The 19,497-nt window shown below is 53.5% G+C and overlaps 2 protein-coding genes across 2 annotated transcripts; one reads left to right on the top strand and one right to left on the bottom strand.

Annotated features, from left to right (window-relative positions):
* The first annotated feature begins 1,670 nt into the window (after positions 1 to 1,670).
* KCTD13 (potassium channel tetramerization domain containing 13) lies at positions 1,671 to 15,712 on the top strand. Its single transcript, XM_032327855.1, has 6 exons — positions 1,671 to 2,060; positions 3,066 to 3,235; positions 12,154 to 12,243; positions 12,326 to 12,378; positions 12,999 to 13,194; positions 14,936 to 15,712. Exons 1-6 carry the CDS (start codon positions 1,817 to 1,819, stop codon positions 15,170 to 15,172), a joined length of 990 nt encoding a protein of 329 aa, XP_032183746.1. The 5' UTR covers positions 1,671 to 1,816; the 3' UTR covers positions 15,173 to 15,712.
* A 117-nt stretch (positions 15,713 to 15,829) lies between these two features.
* ASPHD1 (aspartate beta-hydroxylase domain containing 1) lies at positions 15,830 to 18,996 on the bottom strand. Its single transcript, XM_032327852.1, has 3 exons — positions 18,011 to 18,996; positions 16,677 to 16,790; positions 15,830 to 16,143 (listed from the first exon to the last, which is right to left on the bottom strand). The coding sequence occupies exons 1-3, from the start codon at positions 18,888 to 18,890 to the stop codon at positions 16,034 to 16,036; spliced, it is 1,104 nt and encodes a 367-aa protein (XP_032183743.1). The 5' UTR covers positions 18,891 to 18,996; the 3' UTR covers positions 15,830 to 16,033.
* Between the last annotated feature and the right edge of the window lie 501 nt (positions 18,997 to 19,497).

Below are 19,497 nucleotides of genomic sequence, written 5' to 3'. Positions count from 1 at the left end.
GTGCAGTTGGACAAGGGAAACGGCACAGCATTGGGAACGCATCCCGGACATCTCAGCAAGAATGTGGCCTTACCCGAGGATTTGCACTTGGGTTAGATGATTTTCGAGGAGGGCTTGAGAAGGGAGATTTGCTCCAGGTTGGATATTGTTAGGAAGTGGGGATAATTCTTTTTAGTTATCTTAATAATTTTAATCTAGACATTAGGAGGAATCGACCAGGGATCGAAGCTGCTCTTGCGTAAAGAAGCAGCAGTTACTCAAACTGGGGCGGGTAGGGGTCACGTTTGGTCATTTTGTGGTTTGGGCGATGTTCTTGTTTTTGTGTTCAGACGTGATTATGAGACGGCCTTTCGCTCCATCCATCAGAGAGCGCCTCTGTCTCTCTGTCTGTGAACTTGCTGGTGCTCAGCCGGGTAACAGCACAGCCCAGCTGCTCCTGCCAGGCCGGGCCTGGCGCCACCAGCGCTTCCAGAGGGAGTGCAAACGCGCTCCCAGCAGCCACGGGGCGCTTTTCTCTTTCCCGCCAGTTACACTCGCAAAATCAGACTGGGGAACCCCTTTTGGTGAAACACGAGCTCTCTGGGTCACCCCAGGCCCCGTTACTCCCCAAGATCTCCCAACGCCCCACCCCACTCGCTTGCTCTCCCAACTAACCCCCTGGCATGGAAATCTGTGCCCTCACTAAGCAAAACACAAGCCAAGCCCGGGGAAGGTGAACGGCCGAGGATCGGCCGGGGAGCTGGGGGCAGGTGGGGAGTTACAGCTCTATTGAACTTCCCCTCCAGCGCGCGCCCGGTGGCTCAGGGGGTTAAGCGTCTGCCCCCGGCGCGGGTCAGGAGCCCAGGTCCTGGGATCGAGCCCTCACAGGGAGCCTGCTCCCCCCTGCCTACTTGTGGTCTCTGTCAGATACGCAAACGCGGTCTTTCAACACCCGGTCCTTCCCGCGAACCCCACACCAGGCCCGGGGATCCCGTCACACTTCCGCAGGCCCACTCGGATGCAACACTCCCCGCGCGCGATCCGCTCCATAACGCGCTCCTACCCCGCCCCCGGGACTGCGTGTCTCGCCGTCTTAACTGGGACTCTAGGACCGTGGCTCGGCACGCGGCAGCCGCGCGTGCCCTGCGTTCCGCTGCTCGGAACCAGCTCCCGCTTCACGCCTCCCTGCGGCCCGGGCTTCTGAGCTTCGGCTCTGCAGCGCCTCCTCAGGGACGCCCTCCCTGACCACCTCCCCGACTCACGCGCCGCGCGCCCTCGCCCTACGGTCACCTCCTCTGGGAGGCCCTCACTTGAGACTCTTACACACGCTCCTGGCGCTCCGTGCCAAGCTCTCCTCAGCCTGTCAAAGGCGCAGGGATGCGGGGCGGGAAACCTCGGCCTTCACGCCCGCGAAGCCGCCTGAGAGCAAAGACCCAACCAACCACCCGGCGGAGACCTCGCTTTCCACAACAGGCGGTGGCGGGGCGCGTCCACCCACCAGGGTCCGGGAGTGGCCGGAGGAGCGCGCCCCGCGGCCACCCCACGCGGCCAGAGGCGGCGTGCGGACTCTCCACGCGGCCCCAGGCCACCGCGCATGCTCCGCACCGCCGGCGCGCGAGGGCGGGGGCGGGTCCTCGGCGCGCCTGCGCAGCTGCTCGGCCCGGGCTTCCGGGCGGCTCCGGCGCGATGGGGCCGAGAGCCGGCGCGGCTGGGTAGCGGCGGCGGGTGGGCGTGCGGGCCCGGCGGTCCGGCTCGAGGGCTCCGCTCTCGGGGCCTTTGGGAGCCGCCGGAGGGCGCGGAGAGAGCTTAGGGCCCCCGTCCGCCGCCGCTCCCTGGCATGTCGGCCGAGGCCTCGAGCCCGGCGGTGGCCGAGGCCCCGTCCCTGGAAGCCCCTAAGCCCGCGGGTCCGGAGCCGGGCTCCGCCGCTTACGGCCCGAAGCCCCTGACCCCGAACAGCAAGTACGTGAAGCTGAACGTGGGCGGCTCGCTGCACTACACCACGCTGCGCACGCTCACGGGGCAGGACACCGTGCTCAAGGCCATGTTCAGCGGCCGCGCCGAGGTGCTCACGGACGCGGGAGGTACGCCGCGCCGCCCGCCCCGTGGGGTCCCGTCGGCCCCGCCCCGCCCAGCCCCCCGGGCCCCCCTCGGGCCTCTCGCGTCCGGCGAACTCGTCTCCCCGCCCTCGTGCCCCCGGCCCGGCTCCGCTCCCCTTTCTCCTCCGCAACCCGCGGCGCGCCGCCCGCCGGGAGCCGTTGCCGGGCTGCGGGTTCCTCTCCCGCGCGCCCTGTACGCTCGCCTCAGGGGTCCACCTGCAAGCGCAGACCGTAGGAGGGTCGGGGGGTCGCCGCGGACACCAGAGAGGACGGACAGTTCTCTTTGGCCGGGGAACCTTCCGCTCGGGGAGGGTTGCGGTCGGCGATGGGACCCGCGCGCGCGGGCAGAACTGTGGGACGCGCGTGAGCGGGAGGGTGACACGTACCGGGCGAGCGAGGACGTTCAGGTGGTTCGGGACTTCGAGAAGTCACTGACGCGTGCGGCCCGCGCGGGGTGACGCGCCGGGGCCGCTTTGGTCAAGGACTCAGACACGGGGAGTCTTACGGACTTTACTTGGGTGTGGGGAGGAAGGAGAGTAAGTAATACACGGGGCGCCTGGGGGGCTCCGGGGGTTAAAGCCTCCGCCTTCGGCTCGGGTCGTGATCCCAGGGTCCTGGGGTCGAGCCCCGCGTCGGGCTCTCTGCTCGGCGGGGAGCCTGCTTCCCTCTCTGCCTGCTTGTGATCTCTGTCAAATAAATAAATAAAATCTAAAAAAAAAAAAAAAAGATTTAAAGAACCAAATACACATACAAAAAGCACATGTACTTGCAGGTAATAAGTTCTGTGAATTGTATAAAGGTTGACATGGTCGTGACCGCGAAGGCGGGGTGGATAGTTGAGTTAAGTAGGACGGTCCGGATTAACACTGAGGGTTCCCGTTCGTTGACAAGGTCGTCTGTAATCATTTTCTCGGGGTGGGAGCTTTTTTCCAGTGTAGGAGAGAGTCGGAAGGGATTACATTCTTCCTGCTGCCTCTCTCCATTCCCCAGGTTGGGTGCTGATTGACCGGAGCGGCCGCCACTTTGGTACAATCCTCAACTACCTGCGGGATGGGTCCGTGCCGCTACCTGAGAGTACCAGAGAACTGGGGGAGCTACTAGGCGAAGCACGCTACTACCTGGTACAGGGCCTGATTGAGGACTGCCAGCTAGCATTGCAGGTGAGGGGCCCTGTATCCCTGATGCCCATGTCTCTGGAGAGCTGCCCGGGCAGTTAGATACTGGGACATTAAAAAACATATGGGGCTGTGTCTGGAGAGACTGCCTGTGGCCTGGCTGTGACTAGCCATGACCACAGAAAACTGGGGGGTGCTTTCCTGTGTGTCCCTGCTGCCTCAAGAGGGACCTCCCTCACCACCTCATGCTAGGACGGCTGTAGTAGTTAAATGACCGCTCTCTCCTTGCTCTTCCTCCCCGGCTAGTCTGGCATTCACACTACCACCCGAGTGGTGATCCTTAAACACAATGGCAATCTCTTCTCCCCCTTGCTCAGAAATCTTAAATAACTGCCTAGGAAAAAAATAATCTAAATTTAAGTTAGAATATAATGACCTCGCTGTTTTGGTCTTATCCTGGGAGACAGCATTCCACCCCCAGCCAGGCTTTGTTTTTGTGTTTTTAACTTTTTCTTTTAGCAATGAAATCTTAGAAGCAGAGCTGCTCCCAATAAAACAGGTTGGGGGTTCCACAGCCCCAGCTGCTGGGCTTCTCTTCTGTGGATCTCTTAGGGTTCTGAGGAGAAGAGCTTAGAAGGCATAGCCAGGACCTGTCGGTTAAGCATCACCTCTACCACAGCTGAATGACCTTGATTGAGTCATTTCCTACTTCTGGCATTCTTTCCTCCTGTTCCAAAAGATAGGGAAACGAGAAATAGGTACAGTGTAATGAATTTTACATAAAGCCTTTTATTCTGTTTTTACAGTGTTAAAAATGTCCTTTCCTTTATGATACAATATTAATAGGAGATGAGAGTTTCTTTTTTGATGCCCTTTATATATTAAAAAGTGGCAACTATGAACAACTTTCTGTCGGCTTGGTGAATACTTACTGGTTCATGAAATTCAGAAGTACAGCATTCCTTTGGCAGTATCCATGTTTTTCAAACTGCGTCCCATAGGGAAAAAAAATGCATTTTATACTCACATGTGTATAACTTAAGTAAGAGTTTTATAAAATGATACTTTTAGTGAAATACATGCTGGTATATTGTTTTCTTTCTTTCTTTCTTTCTTTTTTTTTTAAAGATTTTATTTCTTTATCAGAGGGAGAGAGGGGGAGAGAGCAAGCATAGGCAGACAGAATGGCAGGCAGAGGCAGAAGGAGAAGCAGGCTCCCTGCTGATCAAGGAGCCTGATGTGCGACTCGATCCCAGGACGCTGGGACCATGACCTGAGCCGAAGGCAGCCGCTTAACCCACTGAGCCACCCAGGCGTCCCTGTTTTCTTTCTTTTGAATGCTCTTTGGGGCCCACTAAACTTATTTCAGAACCCATGAATGGGTCACCACTTGCAGTTGGAAAACCGTGGAACTCGGTGATCTTCAAAGTGGATTCCTGCTCTGTAGTTGTCATTTATCCGCGGTACCTCCCACCTGCTGTGTGTTGGGAGTGATTCTGCTATCTGCTTGGGTGTACATCTTGTACCCCTGTTTGATACGTAGGCGGTGGGAGGTTGGGGATGTATCCAAGGTCAAAGAGCCAGCCAGTAAGCCGCAAAGCTCAGAGCCAGCCCCTGGTTATCTGACTCCCGAGTTCAGTGCTTTTCCCTGTGCTCCAGCTGCCTCCTGTCCAGGTTTCCTGACACCGTTCCCATCATCACCCCACTCAGAGCTGGCTTGTTCGTTCGGAGGTTTTGGTTTTTGCTTTTAAGATTCAGGTATACAGAATTAAGTTCATCCTCAGAGTGTGGTACTTAATCATCATTGGTCTCTACGAGTCTTCTCTCATTTTATTTTTCCCCTTTCCTCCCAGCCCCTTGCCCGCTTCCCTTTTACCCATAGCTACCCCTCCAATTCTCATGTTTTGCTACATATACTTGGATTATGTTTGTACCCTTGAAAAGCTACGAACCTCGTTTTGTATATGTATTCGTTTTCAATTTCTATAAATGGCATTGAGCTATGGATTGTGTGTTCTGTTTCTTAATTCAGCACCTCTTTCGAGATATCTTCATGCCACTGTTTGTACGTTCAGTTCTTTGCTTCTAACCGCTGCACAAGAATCTATGGCGTGTATTCACTGTATTTTATTTATACGTTCCCCTGAGGCTAGAGACCTAGATGGCCTCCACCTTCCTTCCCCTGCGGACGGTGCCACCTGCCACCACGAGCATCCTTCTACACGTGCCCTTGTGGGTCCTGGGCCGGGGTTTCTCAGGTTTGTAGCTGGGAGTGGAACTGCAGGGTCACAGAACACAGGCAGGGGAATCGCATCGAGATCATCAGATTACTCCCCTGAATGACCGGAGCGCTCGCACTCCCGGTCTGCATTCCCGGTCTGCACTCCCGGTCAGTGCGCCATCAGGGGTCCCGTTGCTGCATATTCTCAGCAACACATGGCATCAGCCAGTGTTCTCATTTTGCCAAGCTGATTGGTACAGAGTGATCTCATTTTAATTTGCATGCCTCTGATTACTAATGAGATTGAGCAGCTTTTCATATGCTTGCTTGGTTTTTTTGTGTGTGTGTGTGGTTTCCCCTTCCATGAATTGCCTATTCATATTCGTGACCAGATTTTCTACTGAGTTTCCTATCTTTCTCCTGTTGCTTTGCAGAAGATCCTTGCCTATTTTAGTTTAGTTCCTAGGGAGAATTAAGCCCTAAGACATGTATTGTACATAATAAATTTACTTTCCTTGTATGCCTCTAAGAATGGTACTCATTTCCTGTCATCCTCGGAAGAGTTGAGAAAACAGGTACTCAGTTTATTTATTTGCTGGAATTTGAGATTTCAGCTGAGGAAGCCTAGTTGAGACAGTCTGTTTCAGATAATTTCTAGTCAATTTTAGTTGTCGCCAATATTTTCTCTTAAAATGTCACCTGCTTGTGGCATCTTTTGTTGAATAGAAATCCTTGTTTTTATTATAACCATTTATTATTTTTAAGGCAGTATATCTGTATTTATATCTGTCTCTCTATCTATCTATATGTATTGTAGAAATTTAGAAAACACAGATAATCAAAAAAATAAAAGCTCCAAATATCCTTTCAGGTGTGTGTGTGTGTGTGTGTGTGTATTTGCTAAAATATATATGCTCATGCTATATGTGCTGTTTTGTAGTTTGCTTTTTTTTGTTTGTTAATAATTGCCATCTTTCCATGTCAATAAAATTTCTTCTTATCTAAAACCCAGCGTATACACAAATCTCTCTGTTTGTTCCAGAAATATCTTTTTTGCCTGATTCATCTAAACCAGGACCCAGTCTAGATCCCTGCATTACATCTGGTTATTATGTTCTTCAGGTCTCTTCCAACCCCGAACCATCCCTTGTTTAATCATGGTGACTTGTTAAAAGAGTCCACAGTTGTCCTGCAAGATGACCCACTTTCCAAATTTGCCTCATTCTTTCACTATGGTATCATTTGGTTTGGGACTAGACCTTGCTCTGAGTTTTCTGTAAACTATAGACAGTAGATTTATTTATTTTTTAAGTTTAGTTTTATAGTAATCTCTGGACCCAACATGGAGCTTGAACTCATGACCCTGAGATCAAGAGTCACATGCTCTTCCAACTGAGCCAGCCAGGCACCCCAACAGTAGACTTAAAGTCTCGATATTAAACTTTTTTTTTTTTTAAGATTTTATTTATTTATTTGACCAGAAATCACAAGTAGGCAGAGAGGCAGGCAGAGATAGAGAGACGGGGAAGCAGGCTCCCCGCTGAGCAGAGAGCCCAATGTGGGGCTCTATCCCAGGACCCTGAGATCACGACCTGAGCCGAAGGCAGAGGCTTAACCCACTGAGCCACCCAGGCGCCCCTAAACATTTTGATTAGAATACATTTTAGGTAATTTTATTATTTTTTAAAAGATTTTATTTATTTATATGACAGACAGAGATCACAAGTAGGCAGAGAGGCAGGCAGAGAGAGAGGGAAGCAGGCTCCCTGCTGAGCAGAGAGCCTGATGCGGGGCTCGATCCCAGGACCCCGAGATCATGACCTGAGCCGAAGGCAGAGGCTTTAACCCACTGAGCCACCCAGGTGCCCCCTTTTTAGGTAATTTTATATATTTCCTTTTGTGTTGTACTGAGAGATCCATAATGTTAATATTAGTAATATTAGTGATGCTCACATTTGGCCCCTAGATTCAGGTGGTGATGACTGGGTCCCTCCGTTATAGTCCGACTTCCTTGTTACCAACTGTAATGTAACCTGTGTGATATTGTTCAGGCACTATGTGAATGGCATTTACCTATCAACCACACACCAAGTGAGAATCCTTAACCTGAATCAATAATTTCATTAGGGTTGTAATTATAATTCTGTCATTCCTTCAGAGTTATTACCTGGGATTATTTGTTTTTTCAAAGATTTTATTTATTTATTTGACAGCACGCACGAGAGCAGGAACATAAGAAGGGGGAGTGGGAGAGGGAAGGCAGGCCTCCTGCCAAGCAGGGAGCCCAACATGGGGCTCAGTCCCAGGACCCTGGGATCATGACCTGAGCTGAAGGCAGATGCTTAACAGCTGAGCCCCCCAGGCACCCCACCTGGGATTATTTATAAAGTTACAGTTTCCATTGTCAATTGGAGAAAATCTTTATTTTAATGTCAAGATCCTTTTTTTTTTTTTTTGCTTAATGGTATATCCTTGTAGGGTCTTATTAAAGGTTTCTTTCCATTCTGTCTACATCTTTTATTAGCTTTATCATCTTTCATATCTTTAATCTAAATGGAATTCACTGTTATAAATGTGGACTATGAAGGGATTTAACAATTTTTCGTCCTCCAGAGAGTGAGCTAGTTTTTCCAGTGCCATCTACTAAACTTTCTGTGGTAGCCAGTGTCCAAGACAGCCACCAGCAGTTCTCGCTTCCTCCTCATTCAGGCTCTCGTGTGGTCACCTCCTACACTGAATAGAGCTGACCTATGTAACCAGTAGGATATCGCAGAAGTGATAGTGTGTGACTTCTAAAGCTAGGTCATAAAAGCCATTGCAATTTTTGCCTCTGTCTTGGATCACTCATTCTGGGGGAAACCAGCTGCCACATATAGACACCCGGTTAGCGCAGGGGAGAGTTTACTTGTTGAGGAACGGAAGGCCCCTGTCCATAGCCAGCAGACCCCCAGTCAAATGGGTGAACTATCTCAAGCAGATTCTCTAGACCCTGTCAAGTCTTCATATAACTACAGCCAGGCCAACATCTGGACTCCCAACCTGGCCCAGACCACCCAACTAACCAGTCTCAAGTTCCCAGCTCACAGAAACTGTGTGATAATAAATGTTTATTGTTTTAAGCTGCTAAATTTGTAGTAATTTGTTACCCAGCAATGGATAACAGATTTGGTATCTGGGTGGGGTTCTCTGGTAACAAAAACCTAAATCGTAGGAGTGGCTGTAGAACCGGGACTTGCGCACCCGTTGGCAGGACTTCAGGGAGAAGGTTAATGAAAGCACGAAGAGCTTCAGAGGGTCGTTCACGGAAGCCTGGTGGCCTCAGAGGAGGCTGCAGCAGGGAAGATACTACTAGAAACTGGTGCAAAGGGAACCCTTGTCATGCAGAGGCAGGATTTTGGTAACACTGTCTCCCGCAGTAATCTAGAAAGTAGAAAATGTACCTAATGAGCTGGGTAATGTTGCTAAAGAAGGTTCCAGAAAGAATGTTGAAGGGGCCACTGGGTTTCTTGTTGTTGATAGTAAACCAGAAAAGGAGAGGATAAGAAAGAGGGAAAACAATTGAGCAAGGAGGCCGGAATTACTGGGTTTGAAAAGTCTCAACCTTTCCAGATAACACACAATGTTAAAATTCCCAAAAGTCTTCCTAGCAAAGATCAAACACAGGGCATTCTCAATAAAACTTGGTCTGAAGATGAAGTCGAGGATGTAATTATAAAAGCCTTTGTTAAGACTTCAGAAATATCCCAGAAGATGCCGCAGAGCCCCGTTGATCGGACAGCAGTGGTACCCCTCAGTTGTCTCAGCACATGCCCAAAGTAGAGGGGAGCATATCTCACAGAGATTTGTGGGTGTGACATCTTTCCAATGAACTGAACCCCAAGACTCGCTTCATGAATATCTATCCATTAAGTTTTTACAAGAATTACATTGGCAGAGTCCCTGCCAGCTTGGACCAAAAGTGACAGAAACAATGCAAGACAAGAGGCCTTTGGGCCCCTGAAGCTCTACAGGCAGGAAACCACGTAGCTACAAGCACGGACTGTCTTTCACGGAAAACGAAGGCTGACTCAGGGCAGAGCCACGAGCTGTAAAGAATCATTTCTGGCAAGAGTAGGCATTAGAGAGCTCCCAATATTTGTCCGACTGGATTGCAGAATTTCTTTGAAGCAGAGACTTTGGTATGCTACCTACCTGAGAGTCCCCTACTGGTTGTCCTCATGCCTGTTGCACCACTGCACATTAGGTATACGGGAGAGCTATGTCTCTTTAGTTCACAGGTCATCAGATCAAGAAGAAATGTACTTAAGGAGTTATAACTAAGGAACTACACCCAAGGAGTCTCATCCCCGCCCCCTAGACTGACTTAGGTGATGGGATTCTGTACTTCAAGCTGATGCTCTAAAGGGATGAGACTTTGGGGTTTTTGGGGAGGGGGTGAGCGTGCTTTTCAATGGGAAGGATTTGAATCAAAGGGGCCAGAAGGTGGCCCGTGGAGCCAGCCTCCAGAGGCAGTCCCAATGATTCTCACTCCCTAGTACTCATTCTTTCTTGTACTTCCCTTTCACGCGGAATAGGGCTGACAAACCAGGTCCTAAAAGACACTGAAGCCTCAACCTTACTCTCCCAGATTATTTGCTCCAGAGCAGCCAGCTGCCACGTTGGCAGAACACCCGAGCGACCCTGTGGAGAGGTCCAGATGACAGGGATCTGATGGTTCCTGCAGATAGCTGGCATGAACTTGCCAGTCATGTGAATGAGCTTTCTCAGACACACATCCTCTGGACCCAGGCATGCCTTCAGATTCCTGCAGCACTGGCTGACTTGGCTACAACCTCAAGACAGACCCCTATGCCAGAACGACCCAGCTAAACCACTCCTGAATTCCTAACCCACAGAAACCAAGATAATAAATATTTATTGTTGCTTTAAGCTGCTAAGCTTGGGGATGGCGTATTACACAGCAATAACAAATACGCACCCTGTACTTGCCCCACAGGTATGTGGTGTCCCCTTTATAAATATCAGTTCTCATATATATACGTCACCCCATTTCCAAACTCTCTTGTGTTCCATTGGCTTTGTGTTTGTTCCCGCAAACCAGAACCACAGCTTTCATTAGTATGGCTCTATAGGATATCTGAATATCAGTCCTTCCTCTTGGCTCTTTGTAAAAATCGACTTAAGTAATAATAGACTTTTATTCTTCCATATTAATGTTAGAAAGGTCTTTTTTAAAGGTTTTATTTATTTATTTGTCAGAGAGCGAGCGAGCACACAAGCAGGGGTAGTAGCAGGCAGAGGTTGAAGTAGATTCCCCGCTGAGCAGGGAGCCCCATGCAGGACTCGATTCCAGGATCCAGGATCATGACCTGAGCCAAAGGCAGAAGCTTAACCAACTAAGCCACCCAGGTGTCCCCAATGTTAGAAAAGGTCTCATAAGGTTCTTTAAAAAAAAAAAAAAATCTGGAATTTCTGTTGAGAAAAAGATCTGATTGAGAGAGGTGAAAGGGGTTTGGGCATAAAGATTCTGAAAGACAGGGCGCCTGGGTGGCTCAGTGGGTTAAGCCGCTGCCTTCGGCTCAGGTCATGATCTCAGGTCCTGGGATCGAGTCCCACATCGGGCTCCCTGCTCAGCGGGGAGCCTGCTTCCTCCTCTCTCTGCCTGCCTCTCTGCCTACTTGTGATCTCTCTCTGTCTAATAAATAAATAAAGTCTTTAAAAAAAAATTCTGAAAGACAGAAAAGAGGAAAGAAAGGGTGCCTGGGTGGTTCAGTGGGTTAAGCCGCTGCCTTCGGCTCAGGTCATGATGCCAGGGTCCTGGGATCAAGCGCCGCGTCGGGCTCTCTGCTCATCAGGGAGCCTGCTTCCTCCTCTCTCTGCCTGCCTCTCTGCCTACTTGTGATCTCTGTCTCTCTGTCAAATAAATAAACAAAATCTTTAAAAAAAAAAAAAAAAAAGAGGGACGCCTGGGTGGCTCAGTTGGTTAAGCCGCTGCCTTCGGCTCGGGTCATGATCCCAGGGTCCTGGGATGGAGTCCCGCATCGGGCTCCTTGCGCAGTGGGGAGCCTGCTTCTCTCTCTGCCTGCCTCTCCCCTGCTTGTGTTCTCCCACTCTCTCTCTCTCTCTAACAAATAAATAAATAAAATCTTAAAAAAAAAAAGAAAGAAAGAAAGAAAAGAAAAGAGGAAAGAAGCCAATGTATCTGGTTCTGCCTCAGACCTCATCCCACCCAACCAGGTTCATTTACTGAACAGAGATTGAGCACCCACTGTATGCTAGGCACGCCCTCGGTGAGAACAGATCATAAGCGAACATACAACAAAATGAGAAAATGTGAGGAACTCAGTGCCGTGAAGAATGAGCTGCTAATGTGTAAAGGAGGTAGGAGAGGCTGTGGGAGTCAGAGAGCTGTAGGTGACGGGCCGGCACCCTCTGAGGGGCTCTGTTCTGAGTTATCTGAATGGCATGAAGGGGCCAGCAAAGCACAGCAGCGTAGACCATTCCGAGCAGTGGGAACTGCGAAGGGCTGGGTGGGCGCAGGGACCGGGCGGAGGGTGGGGCTGAAGCCCCGCCGGCAGGGAAGAGTGGTGGAGGGAGCGCAGAGAGGGTGGATCCTGCAGAGCCCTGTGGAACAGAGTCTGGATTTTTCCCAGAAGGCAATAAGCCGCTTTGGACGGCTTTTTAAGTGGGGGAGCGAGTGACCTTTTGTTGTGCTGTTAACCACCTTCCGCTTCTTCTCCAGCAAAAAAGGGAGAACCTGTCCCCGCTGTGCCTCATCCCCACGGTGACATCTCCCCGGGAGGAGCAGCAGCTCCTGGCCAGCACCTCCAAGGTGAGGCCCCTGAGCCCTGTAGGGTGGAGGCTGGGGGCCTCTCCCTGCAGCCTGACCCCCACCCTTCTCTCTCCCCACACAGCCCGTGGTGAAGCTCCTGCACAACCGCAGTAACAACAAGTACTCCTACACCAGGTGACCGCCACGGGGCTGAGGGGTGCCCTGGGCTGGGGGTAGGGGGGTGCTGGGCTCAGGCACCGCCCCTATGGGGGCCGCCTCGGGGTGTGGGGGCTGTGACCCACACAGAGGGGCAGAATGCCCGCCGGGATGCAGATTCCAGCTCTGGGTACTTGGGCAGGTCATTGTCCCCCCGGAGGCTCCGTATGCTCACCCGCAAACCGGGTTCCGGCGAGGGTTGCGAGAGTGGCTAGCATTGCCAGGGGCTTTTCCACAGCGGACGGTGCTTTTCACTGCTAACTCCCATAATCCCCGCGGCCGTGTGAGGGCATACTCTCTCCGTGGAGCAGACGGGGAACTGGGGCGCCAGGAGGTGCAGGAACTTGCCTGCTGTCACTCGGGTACAAGGAGTGGTGCCACTAAGGCGTCAGGTGAAGCCGCCAGGGCCCGGAGCCTGCCGGCGTGGGTAGCCCCTCCCCGGTGCGGCTGCTCCTCAGAGGCCCCCTGAGCCCACTGGCGGGCGGAGGAAGTGCCCCGCGGGCACGGAGCTGGGTGCAGGCGAGGCGCGCCCCGACGCCGCGGGAGCACAGAGAAGGGGCCCAGTGTCCCTTAAGGCCTCCTGGCCCCCTGGTCCTTAGCACTTCGGACGACAACCTCCTTAAGAACATTGAGCTGTTTGACAAACTGGCCCTGCGCTTCCACGGGCGGCTGCTTTTCCTCAAGGATGTCCTGGGGGACGAGATCTGCTGCTGGTCCTTCTACGGGCAGGGCCGCAAAATCGCCGAGGTGTGCTGCACCTCCATTGTCTATGCCACGGAGAAGAAGCAGACCAAGGTCAGAAGGGGCTCAGGGCCTGGTCGGGGAGGGCTGTGGTGGTGGGCAGCTCCCGGACCCTGGCCAGAGGGCAGCACGGCCGAGCACGCGGCGGAAAGTCCGGGGAGTCAGGAGCTGCTGTTCCAAGTTCCGGGGTCTCGTTAACCTGGGGCAAGTCACCTTCCTCCTGCGGGTCTCTGTCTCTCTGCCACGAAACTAGGGTGTTGGATTGGAGTGGGATTCTTTACCTAGCCCATTTAGGTCTCAAGGCCGTCTTGAAGCAGTATGCAGGTTTGGGAGTGTGTGTGCATTTTCCCATCTAGAAGGGACCATAGCTGTTAGACTCTCAGAAGGGTCCACGACCCACAGTAGGTTCTTAGAACCTCAGGACCTTAGAAAACACAGGTCTCTTAGGACACCCTGAGTCTGTATGTCCTGAGTCATGAACGTGGCAGTCAGCACATAGTTTCTGAGAATGTCCTCTGCACTGAGCACGGCACCAGGCTTGGAATCCAGGCGAATGAAAGGTCTAGGGAAGGAGCAGCCTCTGTCGTGTCCCCTGCTCCCTTCTGACCTTGATACGAGGAAAGGGCCTCAGATACGCAGGTCTCTGAGCACCCAGTGCTACTTCGTACCTCCCCACCCAGCATACACTAGTCCCTCCTCGGGGACTTTTTCCTCACCCCCGGCTGCCTAATGAACTCCTGCTCAATCTTTAAGACACAAGCCAAGCACAGCTTTCTTTGGGACAGCTTCGCTCATTAGCTTTCAACCTCTCACAGCCCCAAAGCTGGTCCTACTTCCTTCTTTGTCTGCAGCCGGCGGGAGGAGCGTGTCCCCTCAGCCGCACGGGGTTAGCTCCGGAGGGTAGGGCTCTAGCTTTTCTTCCTATCTCTCTAGCCCCAGACAGTAGAAGCGAGGAAGCATTGATCAAATGCATGAATGACCCAGCTTCCAAGAAGTTTCCACTGTGAGTGGGAAGGCAGGAAGATAAACCAGTAGTGAGAAGCAGCTTGGTGACTCTGTCTGTGTTAGCTCATCCCTCCAGGCCGCACGACACCCGCTCTGTCCCTAACACCTCCTCGCTTCACCCCTTTCTGTTCTCTCTCCACTCTGCCTCCCTCCTGCCAATCTTCAAGCCCCGGACTAAGTGCCCTCCTGCCCCAGGCTCCTAGCCTTGCTGTTGCCTCTTCCCCAGACGGCCCTTTCTCTCCTGACCCTCCGGGCTCCTTCCCCCTCCTCTGACTGTTGGTTGAATGTCACCCTTTCAACGAGGCCTTCTCTGAACGCCCTCTCTAAAGCTGTACCATGTGTGGCTATGACCCTCCCCACCCTCTCTTTTTGCTGTATTTTTTCCTATAACATCTATCAGTATCTGAGGGTTTATATTTGATCACACGTATGTCTGGATCCTCCCCCTAGAATGTAAACTTCCTGCAGACGGGGACTTCTGTTTAGTTCACTGCTCTAGTCCCCGTGCCTAGAACCACCCCTGGGACGGGGCCGTCCCTCGGTATTTGTCAAATGCAAGAACATACCAAGAGACTTGGCAGCAAAGGGGAGAAAACAAGGAGGTAGCTCTGCCTGACTTCAGAGCTGGACCTTGAAGGGCAAGTATGACTTTGCTGAGCAGAGAATTTGCCAAGAGGACAGAGTCCAGGCCAAAGAGCCTGGGTCTGCAGAGGCTGGGGGTGTGCCGGGGCCGGGGACCGCCTGGGTAACTGCATCCAGGGTAGGAGCGGGGATTGCTGGCCTTTTGCAGGTGGAGTTCCCGGAGGCCCGGATCTTTGAGGAAACCTTGAACATCCTGATCTACGAGACTCCCCGGGGCCCAGACCCAGCCCTCCTGGAGGCCACAGGCGGTGCCGCCGGAGGCGGTGGGGCAGGCCGAGGGGAGGATGAGGACAACCGGGAGCACCGTGTCCGCCGGATCCATGTCCGGCGCCACATCACCCACGACGAGCGTCCTCATGGCCAGCAGATTGTCTTCAAGGACTGACCTTTGACCTTGCTCTCTGTTTTCCTCCTGCCGCCGGAACACAGTTCCTCTCTCTTGCCCTCCCCTTCCCAAGCCTTTGCCCCGGCTCTGCTGGCCAAGTCGTGGGTCCTTCTTCTGTCCCTCTGTCGCACGGTGCAGTTCGCTGCGGCCCTTTTGCATTCATCCTCACCCCCGGCTCACAGCGCGGTACATTCCAGAACCTTTCCGAAGGCCTGCATTTGTTCCCTCATCCGTCCTTGTCCTGCTATTTGCCCTCACCAGCCGCTTTAGAATGATTGAGAATTCCCTTTTTCTCTTTCTCTCTCTCCCTCTCTCACTCACACGCCAGAGTGTCCAGCCAGCCCTTACCGACACCCACCGCGTTCTGAGCCACGTTCCCACCATCGTGCAGGGTAGCTTCGCTCCCTCCTCCTTCCCCACCCGGTCCCCCCACCCCTTTAACTTTGTACTAGGCTGGCCTGGGCTTGCACCAGCTCAGCCGTCTTCGCAATCTATTTCATATTATTTATTTTAATTTTCTATTAAATTATTGGAAGAAAACTGAGTTGAGGGACTGGTGCTGGCTCCGGGGGAGAGGGCCAAGGAGATGATGGCTTGTGTTGACGAGGTACTCGGCTGGCCAGATGGGAGAGTACAGGAGCCCCTGCCTCGAGCCTTTCACTGGGCTGGGTAGCTGGAAGCAGGTAGTCAAGAGCTAGGAGAGGCCATCAAATCTGCATTTCAGTGCAGGCTGGCCAGTTCACGCCCTCAGCCCTCCCCCGACCCCCTGCAGCCTAGAGGCCGTCCTGGCTACCACTCCAAGCCATCCATGAGCGAGCACAGCACCTCTCCAGCCCAGGTGTCTGAAGAGAGCCCCTTCCTTCAAGGGTCTGGTGCGAAGACAAAGTCAAGGGCCTGGCGCTCGGCCCCGGCCACGTTGGGGTGCCAGAGGTCCACGATGAAGACCACTCGAGGCCCATCTTCTGGGGAGCCTGAGGCATATGGGGATGGAGACAAGAGAAGGACTGACATTAACTACTTATTTGCCAGAGCACTCACCACATACTCGTAACAGCCAACACTCTGTTTAAATTAAGTGCCAGGCTCTATTCTCACCCCTTCTATGTGTTAACTCCTAGTCCTCAAAACAAACTGCAGGTCAGTACCATGATCACTCCCATTTTCTACGAGGTCACTGGGGCACAAAGAGGTTAACTAACTTGTCTAAGGTCACACAGCCAGTAAGTGACAGGTAGGACAGGGACCGGTTGGTCTAGGCCCAGGGTCTTGTTGGCCATTTTGCGGTGCACCTCCAAGACCTCGTTTAATCCCTGCAGTCACCTGATAAAGAAGGTGGCTTCCACACTTCACAGGTGTTGGGGGAAGTTGTATGACTTGTTCAAGGTCATGCAGCTGGGAAACAGTAGTGCTGGGACCGGGAGCCAGTTGGGCTTGATCGCGCAGCCTCTGTTCTACCCCCTCCACTCAGTCTCTCAGTCCTCCTAGCAGAATGGGAGCCCGTTACCATTATGAGCCACTGTGTGCAGGAAGGAGTCGTCCACCAGTAGACAGTGTCCCTCAGCCCAGCACTGGGGCTCGCCCCCGACCACCAGCTCACAGCCAGGAGGAATCTTCAGGCCTATGGGAAGAGACCCAGGCATCCAATTCCCCTGCCTCCAACAAAGGGGCCCACCCCATTCAGTCAGCAGTTTGAAGCTCTTAAAACGCCCCATGTGGTGTCCCTCCTTGCCCTCTGGAAGGGGTCCCGATGTAATTCCAATATAGTACCAGATGAAGTGCCGGGGGTAAGGGAAGGGCAGTGCAAAGCACAAGCTACTTGTTCCAGAGAAAAGGAAAGGCTTCCTGGAGGAAGGGGCATCTCTTCTTGGGCTTCTGCCAGTTTAGCTCAAGAACCTACTGACTGTGCTCCGCCCTCATTCGTATAAAACTGATGGATCCGGTTTTGCCCAAGGACCGGGACAGAGTAAAGTGCTGTGAGAAAACTCAGCAGCCAGCTCAAATGATGGGGAATAGGAGGACCTCCCAGAGGAGGTGTGGACCTTGAAAGTGGGAGTCCTGAAGGCTGAGTAGGAGTATTCCAGGAGGTGATAGGTGATCAGGCGGAAAGACATTTTAGGCTGAGGATCCCAGGAGTGGCACCTGCCAGGATCAACCAGAAGGCTCTCCTGATCTGATGCACGGTGGGAGGGGAGAGGAGGAAGGACATGGGGTGGGGGGGGACGAAGAAAATCTGGACTTGATCCTGAGGCCAGTGTGGGACACATCAACCGGTGGCACAGGAAATGCTTTTAGGCAACACAAGGTTTTAAATAACGCTTTAAATAACAAAATTGTTTCCTTTTCCGTTTTCTCTCAGTCTTTAAAACATGAAGAAAGGAATCTCGGTTTGGTGCTACCGTAACTTTAACAGCCCACTAACTCCACTCCTTTCTAAAGGAAGGCAGCGTGGGCTTTAGTCTCAGACTAGAGTGTCTATTTAGCTAGAATTTTTAAAGCTTTTTTTTTTTTAAGCTTAAATTTGTTTTTAGGAGTATTTTCTATTTAGTGCAAGTAATACTGATTAGCATTGTTCTGTAAAGATTCCTTTTAAATAAATAAGTGAAACAAAATGTTGGGGGAATCGGTACCAAGAGAGAAGAGGCCAGGAGGTAAATGCCCACGGCAAAGCTTATGAAGATGGTTGAAAGGGAGGTGATCGAAGCTTAGGAAATGCTGCTGTGGGCAACAGGGAGTCAGGGAAGATTTCTGGGAAGGGAGGCGTGATCGGAAACACTGGAGAAAGCTCCGGGGACAGAAGGAATCGAGGAGGCAAGGAGGTTGTAGGCGACATCTACTTACCCAGGTGGCATCTGACCCTTGCGTTGGTGGGCCCACAGCGACCCTCAAGCCGCGCCCCAGGCAGGAGGACAGAAAAGCCAGCGTTGCCGAAGGTGTTGGCACTCATAAAGGTCCGCAGCCCCCGCAGTGCGCGATAGGCCCCCGGGCACCGGCGGCAGTTGCTGGGTTGGCACCGGCCTGCTTGGTACAGCAGGAGCTGGTAGCACCCAGGGGCCAGGGGCTGGGACCAGCCCCGAGGCAGAGGAGTAGTCCCTGAGAAGTCCCAGCTCACAGCCCCAAAGTCCCGCAAAATGGCAGGGAAGCTGCTCTCCAGGAGCTCCACGTCATGCCGCTGGGCGTCCCGGGGCACGAAGGGGGCTGAGGGCAGGTCTGGCAAAAAAAGCAGGCCTGGGCGCTGAATGCCCAGGACCTCTGGCCCTCCCCCAGGGCCTGGGCCACCTTGAGCTGCCCGCCTCACCCTACCCATGCCCGCCCAGGAGTAGCGCCTGGCGTAGGCCCGCAGGCGACGGCACACTAGGCCTTCTGCCCTGGGCCCTTCTCCAGGCTCCCCAGAGCTCCCTGGGCCCAGCCTGGCGGCCTCAGAGCATCCCCTAGGCCCTCTGCTGACCCCGGCAGCCCGACTCCCAGCTCCCAGAGCCTGCATGTCTTGGGAGCCCAGGCGGTAACAGTACCAGAGGAAAAGGGAAGTGAGGGCTCCAAGGAGCAGGGTGAGGGCTGAGGAGGCCAAGGGCAATGGCCACGCAGGCGTGATGGGCAGGGAAGCTCTGGCCAGCAGGCCAGGGGCATCTTCCAGCCCCCAGTTGCCCTGTCCTCCCAGTTCTCCACCAGTTCCCTCGGGGGCTGCCCCCGGGTGCCCCCCGGGGCTGTTTCCCCTCCACATTTCCCACTCCTTGGTTCTCTCCTGAGGCTTTTTCTTCCCCGTGTATCTCCCTCTTTCTCACCCCCTCCTAGCACCTCCCAGCACTCCTCTCGCTGTTCTTTCCTTCCGCCTCTGTCTCCTTCAGCTCCCCCCTCCCCGTTCTCCCTCGGCAGTTCCTCTCCCTCGGCGTCTCCTTTCTCCACGCTCTCGGCCCCTTCTCGTCCTCGCCTCCCGCTCCCCGTCCCTCCGCTGGCTCTCCCTCCTCCCTTCTAGCCGCCCCGGACAGCAGCTCCTACCCCCGCCTGGACCCGTAGCCCCGGGAGCCCGCCACCAGTGGTCCTCCGCCGCGGCTTCCCTCTCGCCTTCCAAGCCCTCGTCCCCTTCGCCCTCGCTCCCCACGCGACCCGACCCGCGGGTCTCCTCTCTCTCTCTCTCTCTCTCTCTCTCTCTGTCTCTCTCTCTCTCTCCTTCCCTCCCTCCCTCTCTCCGGCTCGGTCCTTCCTTGGCTCCCACTCACCCTGACGTCACCCCTCCCCACAGTCATCTCAGCTTAGCTACCCCCGCCCCCACCCAGGGGCAGTCGCATCTCAGCGGGGGGGGGGGTCTCCGGATTCGCCTCCCCTCCCCG

This window comes from Mustela erminea, chromosome 20 (assembly GCF_009829155.1).
Source record: "Mustela erminea isolate mMusErm1 chromosome 20, mMusErm1.Pri, whole genome shotgun sequence".
NCBI classification, from domain to species: domain Eukaryota; kingdom Metazoa; phylum Chordata; class Mammalia; order Carnivora; family Mustelidae; genus Mustela; species Mustela erminea.
Note: the sequence above shows the minus strand (reverse complement) of the source record. Positions and strands in the feature narration are given on the sequence as shown.

Bases quoted from the DNA above. Each gene is read 5' to 3' on its own strand.
- KCTD13 (XM_032327855.1), top strand. From the start codon at position 1,817: ATGTCGGCCGAGGCCTCGAGCCCGGCGGTGGCCGAGGCCCCGTCCCTG. The intron at 2,061-3,065 runs GTACGCCGCGCC...TCCATTCCCCAG, and splicing joins GGTGCTCACGGACGCGGGAG to GTTGGGTGCTGATTGACCGG. The intron at 12,244-12,325 runs GTGAGGCCCCTG...CTCCCCACACAG, and splicing joins TCCTGGCCAGCACCTCCAAG to CCCGTGGTGAAGCTCCTGCA.
- ASPHD1 (XM_032327852.1), bottom strand. From the start codon at position 18,890: ATGTGGAGGGGAAACAGCCCCGGGGGGCACCCGGGGGCAGCCCCCGAG. The intron at 16,791-18,010 runs GTAAGTAGATGT...CTCTTCCCATAG, and splicing joins AAGGGTCAGATGCCACCTGG to GCCTGAAGATTCCTCCTGGC. The intron at 16,144-16,676 runs GTAACGGGCTCC...CATATGCCTCAG, and splicing joins GCACACAGTGGCTCATAATG to GCTCCCCAGAAGATGGGCCT.